This window comes from Halictus rubicundus, chromosome 7 (genome assembly GCF_050948215.1).
Source record: "Halictus rubicundus isolate RS-2024b chromosome 7, iyHalRubi1_principal, whole genome shotgun sequence".
Lineage (NCBI taxonomy): Eukaryota > Metazoa > Arthropoda > Insecta > Hymenoptera > Halictidae > Halictus > Halictus rubicundus.
In genome coordinates, this window is record NC_135155.1 from 14,636,429 (window position 1) to 14,649,910 (window position 13,482).

General features: G+C 41.3%; 1 protein-coding gene across 5 annotated transcripts in view; it reads right to left on the reverse strand.

Annotated features, from left to right (window-relative positions):
* The window catches only part of Mob2 (MOB kinase activator 2), a 79,377-nt gene that overhangs the window by 32,997 nt on the left and 32,898 nt on the right, over positions 1-13,482 (reverse strand). Inside the window, exon 2 of one of the 5 annotated variants that reach the window (XM_076790693.1) lies at positions 1,841-1,948. The exons of the other annotated variants lie outside the window; for them this stretch is intronic. Within the exon in view, the coding sequence (XP_076646808.1) occupies positions 1,841-1,887 (47 nt within the window). The 5' untranslated portion in view covers positions 1,888-1,948. The remainder of the gene's footprint in view (positions 1-1,840; positions 1,949-13,482) is intronic. 5 annotated transcript variants of the gene reach the window in all.

Consider the following 13,482-nt stretch of genomic DNA (forward strand, 5'->3'; position numbering starts at 1 on the left):
GTTGTCATTATAAAAATACCAAAAATGTTTCAAAATTTGTCCAATCTATTTAAAATTGCAATTATCAAATTCTACACATTTTGATTGTATCAAGTGCAAATTCTAGATATGTTTCCTTATTGATATTAATGTTCTCTTATTTTTTCGGATCGCGAAACTTCGATGAATCATGACATAGAAAAATGAATAAAAATGTCTCTAGAACTCCGGTGTGTATTATAATTAAAAGCAAACTCTCGTGATTCGTCGGATAACAAGCAGCGAATAAAAGGGTTTCGAAGTAACGGCGAAGGTGGTTATTATTATCCCGAGGGCGAGGATTCCCTTGGCGTCCCTCGAAGACAATTTTTAACGCGTGATATTGGTTTTTAACAATGCGCTGTCGCGCTGGCCAGGATACTCGATAATCGTGCTACACCAAACAGCTTTCACTTCGACATCCGTTACAGTCGAAACAGAAAATCCGTTCCAATTTATATTTGCTCGTGTTTACGTTTCTCGCACACACGAATTTCTCATAAAATTCGAAGTTCTCATAAAATGAAATTGTTTCAAACAAGCGAGCAAAATGTATTCACTGTTGTCGCATGCACATCCTGATCGAGGATGTTTTTATACATTCGTATTTGCAAATTCGATGAACGTACAATATGTGCACGTTAATAAACGCTGACAGACATGTTTGTTTTATTTTTAGGAAATTTTTTTGGTGAAGGGATAAATTCTGTTTGTAAAAATGAAGTGTAAAAGTATAATACAGTATGAAAGTTATAAGAACTGCAATAAAGATGCAGATAAATGCAATAGAAAAGTTGAAGTCATAATGTATGGTTACAATATTTTCTTGTTTTGTCAACAGAGAAATATGAAGTTTTTAGCACCCAGCGAAATACAGCCTTATAACATTAACACAAACGTACTAAATTGCGAAGATAAAGAGACTATTAAATGAACAGAAAACTTTTACGTTTTATACACACGGTGGAAAAAAAAATATGTCAAAATAGAGTTACAAAAATTATGGCAGATTTAAATGTTCAGCAACGTGGTCGGTGCAAATCAATTTAACAATGTACGCCAAAGTTACAATGAATTTAATATTATAATTTTTAGCAGCATCTTGTGAGGCGTCATTCAATAGCAAAGGGTGCTCAGTTGTTTAGCAGTGTGTAAATAAATTTAGCAGTGTACATACATAAACATTGCACTGAATATCGTATTATAGTTTTGACTCCTCAGAGACCAGGTCAAAGAGAAAAGGCCCGTACCTTTCAGTTGGTGTTTTCGCGTTGCGTGTGTGGTGGTAGGGTTAAGGCGTAGACCTAAGTGTAGGTGGGCGTGAACTTGGATGATAAGATAAAACCGATGGATTAGGTCAGGATTGAATCTAAACAAAATCTGGGTCACGTTTGTATCGAAGCCGCGAAACCAGGTCTGGGTTAGGTATCTGGGTTGGCAGCGGGTGCGAGCTCCAAGATAAGGGCTTAACCGTCGCGCAGCCTCGGTTATTCAGGATTAATCGCTGTTAGGCTTCCCACGGAAAAGGTGACAAAACGATGCACCGTAAATTCGAGGCGGAATGCATCGCGGAATCTGTACAGGCTGCTCCTAAAAGGCTGGACCGAAAAATCTGCACGTGGAAACAAAAATTAACGCGGTGTATTAAATATTGGAATACATATAAATTAATTTCCCTCTACTATCGTCATCGTTAGACTGCAAAATGAACTTGTCTGGTACACATGTCACCATTTTTTTTTTCAAATTCTGACAAGTTGCAAATAGTGCACCGCTGCTGTTAAATTATTTTAATCTTTCTACTATTTTAAATTATACCTACTCATTTTTGTTATAAATGCATGAAATCCGCAGTCGTCTAATCATCATAGTCTCAGCTAGTTTTAGCTATTATAGTCGCCTCTTCAAGGTGGATTACAGTCCCACACTACTGTAACATAATAATGTCAACACATTAACATTATTGACATTATGGTCGTTTGTTCTGCATTTTTTCCAGTATATTATCTCCATTATAGCGAAATAAAACATTTACATAAAATTCCAACGATTAACAATTTCTTTATACTACTTTTCTATAGCATTCCCATAGGAAATGTCCCCACAGAGAATCCTTCGGACTGTCAAGAATTAAAGTTTGAAATACCCCAGTGAGCAGACCGAGGAACTTCATGCTACGTTTACTTGAACAAATTTGAAGAAACTGGAATTAAGGGAAGTTCTACCTTCTCGATTCTAGTGAATGTACAACCCAGTCAAATGAATATTAAATTACACAGTATACTACGTTTGCAATATTGTTATATAAAAATATTGTACTTCCTTGAAGGGGGGGATTCCTGAGATCAGTTGAAGTAACTTTTTCCCTTGCGAAAATGTTCTTCGAGGTTTCCTTAAGCAGCTATTAACGAAAAGCACGGACCAATCAGAACGCGGCTACAGCTGAGCGTGGCGTTGGCATTGGCCGAGCCGGACTCCGTCCACAGAAGCCGCGCTCTGGTTGGTCCGTGTTTTTCGTTAATAACTCTTGAACAAAGCCTCGGAGAACATTTTCGCAAAGAAAAAAGTTACTTCAAATAACCTCAAGAATCGGCCTATTCAAGGAAGTAATATTTCGGACACACTCTATAGTACGGGACCCGTCTTTATTACATAGGATGTAAAGATGCGTCCATGAGAAATTATTTAATAAATTTTTTAAGCATATATTCTTTAAAAAAGTGTCTAAACATTTGGATAGATATGTTCTTCTTATTTTTGTGAATGAAATAGTCGCCTTTAGTGCACTGTAAACCTAGCGTTGAATTACACGAGGTACGAATAAAATCGATTTTACATCTCTGCATTCGACGATAACTTTCGCCCAACAATGAATTATCGTTTCCATCCCTCGCGTCCCGTTCCTCCTTTTGCATCGTCGGAAGATGGAACACCCGGGGGTGGAAAACGGGTTTGGAACAACGAGCAAACAACCCCGGAAGCACGCGAGGACAAGCAACGGGGAAAACGCGTGACACGCTGCGAAGACAAACAGAATGATGCAGGGCTGCTCTCTGGAGCAAACGGAGTGCGATCGACAAATGCGAAGACGGTGAACAAAGCGTTGCGGTCCGGGTCGAAGAATTTAGTGACGCTTCAGCATAAATTCCAGTTGGAATGTTACTCGCATTAATATTCCAGCACCCTTCCCAGTAGAAATAACTTCTTGAAAATTGAATAAAAATGCTTGAAGGAAATTAATTTTCTAAAGAAGTAACCCCATTAATTTCTTCATTTTTGAGACGCTCAAATGTCGGCGAATTTCTCGATGCGAAAAATTGTGCGAGCGTGATTTTCTCGGCGTACAAAAGATCAGAAGGCGTCAGAAAAAATTGCGAAAAAACGGCACAGATTGCGAACTCCCGCGGGTTTTCGGCTCCCTTTTAATCATCCCTCTGATCTTCTTCATCACCATGTCCTCTGGACCGTTGTCCTGCGACGCGGTAATCAATTTTTCCCTTTCTACGATCATGTTTTTCCCTTGTACCTTTCGCATAGACGATGCTTCCTTTGTTGTTATTATTATTATCATTTCTATCATCATATACATATTATTATAACAGTGTGAACTCTTTCTGCGTTTTCATTGTTTCAGCTACATATTATTGTTATAAATGTATAAACTCTGCTGATGTCTGTATGTTCTTGAAAATGAAGAAATGATTGCAGATTACAATTCAGTAATAATAGGGAATAAATAATTGCTGATATCAACTGACGAGTCGTTTCCGTATAAAATAAAGAGTCAGAAGATTGTAATGCGGCGATAATGAAGAATGAATGATTGAAGATAACGATCAAGATTGCAATCAATTGATCCGTGAAACGAGGCTCGAATCTCTCTTCGTTTTCGCCGGTCTGCTGGCAAGGATCTCGCGAAAATCACCGCGAAAATGAAACGTGTGCTGGATATAACGAGGGCCGACATGGAAACGACTAAATAATGGCGACCCTTCGACGCTGAACATAGTAATCAGCGCGCGGCCGAGCGGATTTTCCTGCTACGATTTACGCCCGCTCGGTTGTTCTATCTTCGGCATTGTGCGACTCGCACCAAGAAAATAATGCGAGCCGCGACGAATGTGGCCAGCATATTTCTCTTAACTCAGGCAAATTAAGAACCGTTATCACAAACGCGGAGCATCCGCAATCCTCACGCAAAAAGAACCCCTTCAGAGTATTCTTCAGAAAAAATAAATTCAAAACACAGAAGAAAATTTGCAAATTCTAACTCTTTGAACTCATTTCTTTAAATTAAAATGGGATGCCAGGACTTTGTTCGCCTATCTCCAAATTAATTTTGTCCAAAATAGCACAGATTTCGTAATTAGTTCTTTGCATGGATACAAATTTTTAAATCAATTTTTACCAGCAGCAGCGTTTTTCTAATTAGTCTTTTTATAAAGGATTCTAATTTGAAATTAACTGCTGTCAAGGTACTGAAGTTGTTCTAATCGACTGCTCATAAGCAAAGAATCCAAGAATCGAAATTTTATATTTGGTAGGGAATTCAAAAGTTTCCAAAAGTGGAAAAGTTTCAAAAGAGTTCAAATTCATTTTTCAGGAAGCAGGAAAATGTTTCAACTAATTTTTTACATAGCAGAAAAACTGTTGAAAATGATTTCTTTCCAGAAATTTCTAAACGAACTGTTCAGGATGAACTATTTTTTCCTGTAGCAGTAAAATTGCAGAGTCACCCGGTATAGCGAATCGTTAGCGATGAATAAAGTCTCGGCAGAGGTGTCGGGTTGAAAAGTCGAAAACTCAGGCATAAATAGATAAAATTCTATTCGCGAATATGTGTACGCATTTAATATACGGGGGGACGATTAAAAATATTCCCACGAAGCTTTAATTAAACCGGAGGAGAAAATGGGCGGACAGGTATCCCGACGCCGAGATAAGTATGCGTGAAGCTCGACGTGCCGTGATGGGATGCGGCAGATGGCTCGAATTAAAAGTAATTTATTATAGCAACCGCGCGTGCATATTAGCGGAGCGTAGATAACCGGCGACGAAACATGCGAGAAAATATGCTTATCGATCGTGGTCGTCTTTAATTCATAAGAGTGCGTCAATGTCCTAGACAACTGTTTGTCATTAGGATTGTAAACATTCACAGGTTTATCCAGCTACACAAAAGAACGGTGTAGATGCATGCCTTAATATTTGGCATGGATATAAACAATGTTTATATAATGGTTAGATGTATTAAAAAATTTGTTTCCTAAAGTTTCGTACAAAATTGTACAAGTTAATGTTTGTATGGTTAATATGTTGGTGATGGCATCCATGATTTATTGAATCACTAAAAATTGCACGGATTTATGGAACACCCTATATATAGTAACAGAGAATTAGAAAGTGTATAATTTTAAACGTCTCGAAGCAACAAGCGATTGGCATTACGTTTGCAAAGAATACAGAAAAAATTGTATAATTCTGGACAAGAGTCAAGACATAGGAACATGATTAATAGAATTGTGAATTTTTCTACAGCTGTACAAAGAGTGATGAAAAACATTAAGAAACGCGGGAACAGTGTCGATTAACCATAAATGTTTCATGTGTTATGAAACAGCCTGTATAATTGAATGAAAGAGTCTAGAGAATTTAAAATGTTGCAGAAAATAGATAACTGAATAGAATATACAAAAAGGAAAGGAAAATAGATAGGAAGGAATTTAATCGACCGTCAATGCATCACACAGTATAGAACTGCCTGTAAAGCTTCATAACCGGAGGAGACAGGAGACAATAAAAATCCACATGGTTACGAAGCCATGAATTTTACGACGAGTCTACAAACAACGGAGAAAATTGAGTGATAAAGTCTATGATATAAAGTTGATCAAGAGAAACAAGCCTCCTACTATAAAAACAGACTGTATGTCTGGTACTATAAGACCAACGTGAACCTCAAATAATTGCTAAGGTCAATAACAAAGATGCTAACACACGGTGTTACCACGGATCTGCCAAGAGCTTGAAGAAAATTTAAAAAATTTGATTACACGTACAACATTGCTCCTTGTTTTATGAAACAGCTTGTAATACTTAGGGACAACGGAATGAAGACATGAAGCGCATCACTGTGGTTATAAAAATCACGAATTGCATTACGGAATTACGAGAAAGGAAACAAATGGATGAAACTTTTACCTGGTATTATTGAACAGCCTGTACAATTAGAAGCAAATCAATGTCAAGATGAGATGGACCTACCGAATGCAGGGGAACCAATTAAACCATGTGAGTTTATCTTTCAAAAACGCTGCATTTATTATGGAACAGCCTATGTGTCGGAGACACGAACATCAAAACGGGGCCTCAAGAAGCGAAGCGACGAAAAATTGATAAAATTTGGAACGTCGGATCACCATGAACGACCCATATATTATTGAGCGGCCTATATACCCAGTAAGCGAAGGGATCTCCGCAAGATTCGTAAGGTCGCGTATTCGGGCGGCGGGTCCGCAGGGAGCGGAGAGAAAATTGGGAAACGCGGGCACAGGGGCTAGGACGGAGTAGACAGAGAGAGAGAGAGAGAGAGAGAGAGAGAGAGAGAGAGAGAGAAAGAGGGAGAGATGAAAGAAAGAGAGAGAGGGAGAGATAAAAGAGAGAGAGAGAGTACGGAACGGTGAAACGGCGGACGCACCCGCAGCTATACCCGTCTCATAGCCAGACCTACACCGGCTATACCCGTCTCCCGTACCCGCACCGTCCCGCGAAGGGCTCGCCCCCTAAAGGGAGGAAGGGTGGGGAGCAGAGAGGGCAGCAATGCGACGGTAGTTGCGCCAGCGACGCCGTACGCTGTGTGCCGTGTGTCGGGATCAGCTGTGAGCTGGCAACTCGAGTCAGCTGACTGGCCGGCCCCTCTGCTGCCACTCCAACTCTGCGACAATCAATATCCCCCGCGCTATGCCCCCGCGCGATTCCGCCCCTGCGTCTACCACCTTTCTCGGGTCCTGCTTCCAGCCACGTACACGGACAGGGCGCTCGATTGCCACGCTAGCGAAAATCAGACCTGGGCATTATCGAAATAAACGAAAGCACTTGCATCAAACATTCTTTGAATGTCCTCCAATATTTATTATGTCCTTTAAAAAATACACCATTGTATTGGGGTGAGTCTATACAACTATTTTTAAATTCGACTCGTTGAATCAGCCCTGTGAAAGCACACGAACATTCAGAATTTTCGAACGGATCAGCTTGATTAATGTTCACGCTGCTCGTCTTATTATCTTCAATTGTCTACGTAGATTCAACGACGAAGACAATCACCTCCAGAGACAATAAACCTGACAGCAACGCAAAACACGGGGTTAATGAGGATACAGTGATGATCGATTCGCGGCACTGTTACGTAAAGAGGATCGTCTTCGTCGGTAGTCCGCGTGCGACCCTTCACCGCGAAGAAGGGCGTAAAGTAGACCGTGACCTTGACACGAGGTTCTACGGAAGCCTCTCTCTCTCTCTCTCTCTCTCTCGAAAGCCCCCGGCGAGCTTAGCACAGAGCCAGAAGCGCGAGGAGGAACACGGTAATGATGCATTTTCTGGAAACCGGGGAAACGCAACTCGCTTAAACCTGACCCGTGTACGGAAAACGCTTTTCAGGTCCGTAGTACGCGGAGCTCGTTAACTAAATAGGAATCGAGAAGCTTGGAGAAGCATTGATCGATCTTCTTCAAGATCTTTCCGAGGATTGAGAGGTTCGTTCTGGGTATTCAGATGATCATGGTAGCCACAGCAATTAATGTAATCTGAAGGGAATTTCGAGGATGCAGGACCTTGAAGAGATCTCCAAGCATCGTCTAGATTTCATAAGATTCCGAAGATATGTCGAAAATCCTTGCAAAATTTTCAGAGTATTTTTGAAGAACCTATCGAAAAAGCTGTTAGATTTCCTGGAATCCTTCGAGTTCCTAGACGATGCCTAAAAATTTGTGCAACTGTTATGAAAAGATTAGGGAATCTAAAAATATTTCTGAAAATGTATCTCTTCAGAATTCTCTAATGGAGTTTGAAAAGGACTCTAACTAGAGATTTTGAAGAGATTCTAACTTGTAAACAAATTCTTGCTTATCCAGCCTCTACCTAATCCAGACCCTATTTAGAGATTGCAAAGAAGAGAGTCTACCTTCTAAAAAAAAATTCTAACTTTTGAATACCAGATGGATATCCCATTTATTAACCATGAAGAATTCTAGGAAAATGCCTTCTAACGATGACCGAGAAAATTTCCAAGGCTGTTGAAAAGATCACTAGAGTCACTGGATCTTCTAGAATCACTAGACGTCTTTCATGGAAATTAAAAAAGGTTTTCTTGAGTGAGACTAAGAAAAGGAAGATCTAGACCTAGGTCCTCCAGTGAATGATTCTCGCATCTTCCTAGCAGAGCTCTCCCAAGAGACGTCGGATGTCCCACGAATCGATTCCAATCAAACGACCACCTCGCAGACGATAAACACAAAGAACTCCCAGAGTTGTTTTCCCAGATTGTACCTCACAAGTCCTTCAAAAGGAATCTTCTCCGCAAGGACGCTAAAAGCGTATGTTTCAGTCCTCCGAAAAAATTCAACAGAACTTCAAAGAAAAATGTTCTTTCAGGAGAATTGAATGTCCCTTGACGACGTTGAAAGCTATTGAGAAGACCCTGCTTTAAAAGGAACACCTGCTGAAGACTATAAATAAAAGCACTTCTGGATGATGCTCCCTAAAGGGCCCTACAAATCCTTCAAGATTTTCAAAGATACATTAAAGCTTCTTGTTTCTGTGGAAGACCCTAGAGAGACACAACAAACACGGATACTCTGAAGGACCTTGTATTCCTATTTGCCAGTTTTAACGTTTGAAGGGTGATCAGAACGGTGCTATTCAGAATGTTGTACAGGGTCTTAGAGACACATCCTCTAACGCATAATCCTTTAAATGAAGTCTAAGAAAGTCTCCAAGAGAAAAGAACTCTGAAAGTCCTTGCTATAGTTCTTCGACTGACGGTAAGGAGTCTTCGGAGGAAAAATCTTCGGAAAAATTATGATCTGCAGGATTCTTAAGGTGCATCTTCAAAAATACAGGCTTCTAAATGATCTAAAAGAGTTTCCAGGACAACAGAAAACCCTGCAAGTCCTTGATCTAATCCTCCAAACGATCCAAAAATGTCTCAAAAAGATCACCCAAAGAACCCTGGAGGTCCTTGCTCAAGGTCTCCAAATGACCATAGAGACTCTCAAGCGAAAAAATTTTTTAAAAATGATCTCATCCTGTAAAGATCAGTCCTCCAAACAACCTAAAAACCCCTAAAGGTCCCAACTCGAGTCCTAAGAATGACTGCAAAGTGTCCGAACAAATAAACTTCCAACGTACATTATTCAAAGTCGTAAGAGGTTTCGCCACCGCCAAAAAGGTTCCAAATAAAGCTCGAGTCTCGCATGTATCATCGCATCACGCGACTAGTCAATTACTTTGCCGGAATCCTCTGAAGATTTATTTCCGCCCGCGTGTTTTCCATAAAGATGGCGGGCGGAGCGAGTCTCGTTGCAACTCGAGCCACGTCGCTTTTATTTACATAATACACGACCGCATTTTCGCCCAGAACTTCACGAAACTGAAGTCCGCTTAGGCGAAACGAGTTAGGAGGAGGGAAATTGGTAGAGAGAGACAGAGAGAGACTCGATAGACTGTCGTTAGAGGACAAAGCGTTTTACCGGAACCCATCGTCGCCGGCTGTTTCGCAGCTTTGCGAATGCGTACGCTGTTCCACATAGTGTTGCCGGATCAAGACTTGTCCCCCCACTCTAATTTCCCTCTCTACCGCGCTATTCCCCACGTTTCCGCCTCTGTCGTGCATACTCTGACACTGGCAGAGAGAGGGTAACTTTTTCCACTCAATTCGTGCTCCCTCCCCTTACCTGGCAACACTAGTTCCACGAGGTGGCCACAATGGATTCGTGGAAATTGTTGCAATTATAAACATCTCCTTGGATCCAATCGGGTGGCAAGGAATTCTATAGAATAGCTTGCGTTTTAAACACGATTTTATCTTGGAAATTGATTTTCGTCGAAAAGACGTTTCATCTACAGTCTCATTTTTTTCTCGTGTTGAATATTTTAATTGTGTCTTACGTTTCAGATTGATACATTTTCATTGTGTGGAAGCACCGATAATTTTTAGTTTCAAAAAATTCATTCCGGAAAAGGTCGAAGGTTGAACTTGACGTTTCGCCTCTGTGGTTTTAATGAAATACAATCTCCGGACAGGTGCTCGACCTTTTCTCTTTTCCACGGTTACGGTTACGCTCCTACGTAATCATATCGCTAATTTATCGCATTAAATAAACGTCACTTCCGCAGAGGGACCACACGACTGTGGCATCGTTTTCCAATTTTCGGAGCTTTACGAGCCGCTTCAATTACCTCGGCGAACCACTTCGTTTACAGGTAATTACTCAGCCGAGGTTGTAGACGCTGAAGAGGAGGTCGCCTTAATGACGATAAGTAACACGCCGATAAGGAAATTTTCGGGAAACCTGATTAAATGCCACAATTAGTGATCAAACTCCTCAAACTTGATCCGACCTATCACACATTTTGCGTACCAACTATATTTATTCGTTTAATGGCGACCCTTCGGGATGAAGCAAAATTAATTCATCAAAATACCGAGGAAATGTAACCGAAAAATATAGAAAAAATAGTACAAATCGAGGACGAACTTAGAAAAGAAAATTCATATACAAGTCGATGATTTCAATCCTTTCAAGGGCCTAACTTATTCGTTTTCCAAAAATCTTCGAAATCCACCTGAGCAATTCTGTTCAATTGAATTCAAATGGTGATAGGGGAGAGGGCCCAGAAGGGGTTTTAAAAATTTAGAGTTCCACACTACTCTACAAGACTGTACGGTGTGTCTAACGCATTTTACCTAAATAGAAAGGTTTTGAAAAAATCTAAAAAAATTCTTATTGGAGTCCCTGTTTCAACATATGATCATTGGAACGTCAAATGTTTCTTATTTCACAATTACTGAAATTGTAGAGATATCTTCGTGGGGAATTGTTGAAGAGATTCCTCTGCTGAATTCTACTTCAATAAAAATGGCACAGAATCGGATGCATACGGAGTAATATTTTGCTTCGATCAAGCCGCCACGAAACTTGGCATCTATTTCCTAAATGCCCATGCATCATCAGAAGTGTTCGCAGAAAAACTCCGGAGGATCGCGACTAAACGTTCGCAGCGATAACGTTGATCCGAATATTTCGCATGGTTGCGATCATTCCTGGCAATCAGGATCCCCCCGGGAGAGTCAGCGATAAATTTGGCGATGGTCCGCGGACGCGAGAGAGCCTAACCGCGTATAAATCATGTTCCGCTGGAAGAAGGATCAGCCCTTGCAGAGGACGATGACCAGCCGGGAGGCGCAGGCGAGAGACCTGGGGCTTTTAACTATGTAATTATCCAGACAATCGAGCATTTCCCGGCGCGAGGAGACGAGGCAAGCTGGAGCCAACGCTGCGAAGATTGGCGCCAGCCTCCGACAGTCGTCCTTCTCCTCCTCGCAGGCAGGATTACACCAAGGATACGATCGATGATGCCGGGAAACGCCGCCCGAGTGGCGCCGAGCACGGTTTCTCTGTCACATCCTCTAGTTCTGTCTCTCGAACTTCTTCGGTTCTCCTACGCGAGCAACTTTTCCCAGGTTTGTTTACTAGAGCGTCCTACGCGACCATTAGCTGCCCCCGACGCCATTTTCGACCCCGTTCTGCGAAGTTGACGCACCGTCGGACATCCCGGCACCCTCTTACACCCTTTACTTCCGTCATAGTTTTCCTCTGACGGAGGCGAAAAGGATGGAAGGGTTGAGAAGGTGGCGAAATGCTCCAACTCGAATTAAGAGACCGATGTAGCAAGATGGAAAAATTTATGTTTTTCTTAGTGTAAGTTGACAGTATAATTCAATAAAGAAAATTGTTTAGATAATTCGATAGTGTAGCGAAATGTCCCTAAAATTTCAGAAAGGTTGGTTCGACAGATCGCTGAAAATAAATTCACAAAAACTTGTTGATTTTTAGCAGTTTGTGTCGTGTGCTTCCTTAAGGGGTCATGCTCAGTCAGGAGGTCGATAACAGTGATTTTTGGGAATTTTTTTGTTCAAAAAATGTTTTCGTATTTAAAGTGGCTCACTTCAGACAGTACCTCACCATTTTCTTATACATTAAATACTAATCTAATGCTCAATACTGAATTTCCATTTAAGTCTCAGTAGAAACCGACCAATTTGAGCAAGTGACTGTAACAAATTATCAACCACTACTGATTGATAATTTAGAAGGTGCAATAATTATCAAATTGCGGACTTTTATGCAAAATTGTTTGCATCAATAACAAGTTTCAGAAGCTACTAATAATTAAAAACAGAAACATCGTAGTTCCCAAAAATACTTGGCGGTTATGTTCTGAAGCAATGATGATGGGAGCCACGTTTCTTTCAAGGTACCCAAACCGGGTCCATTCTGAAAAATCGTTCTCTCCTTTGTCTCGACGGGAGGCAGAAGGGTTGTTCAGTCGGTGCACACTTTTGAGTCCGCGCTTTTGCCACCGGCTGACAAAGACAGCGCGCATGAAACCTTTTCGTTCGGGGCGTTCCCGAGTCTTGTTCCGCGCGGGACGAAAAATGATGGTACCGCGAAACCCGCGTAACTCGAGCCGATTAATGGACTTCCGCTCGTCCTGAAGGATGTAAACCTCCTTCGAATTGTGGACGGAACACGTGTCCTTCGAGGAGCACGCGAAGGACGTCCCAGATAAAGTGGACAAAGTGGATAAAGCGGACGTGTCCTAAAATGCTGGGACGATGGGAAATAAATCACCAATGCTCTCCGTTTTTGGATACTAAAAACAGACAGAAAATTTTAAATATTTCTTGACGAAAATCTTTACCGATGGAACGCCCAGAAAAATAAAATCCCCCCATAAGAGCGCACCTGTACATAGTTCCTACCCAATTAATCTTATCGCTGCATCAATTCCCAAAGGAAACTATAGTTTCCACCGCAATGAAGATATTCACCCCTTAAGAGCGCAGAAAATACAATGACCGAGAATGAGACCGAAATGACCGCATCGTTGCATCGTTAATGACTCTCAAAGAAATTAACTACATTCCCCCCTTAAGAGCGCGCCAGACACAGCACCGGTGCAAAATTCCTAATTAAATTATTTTCCTCGTTACCTTAATAAAGCCTAGGAAGGAAATTCGGAATTTCCATCAGAAAAAAGGAATTCCCCGTTAAGGGCGCACGAAAAACGTTCTTAATCGCCGCGGGACAGCCAAGAGGAGATTTTCAGGGGACGTCGAAAACCCTCAAGACGCTCCGTCCTCGGTTTCCCTTGAACAAAAGACCCCGAAAAAAGGTGTCC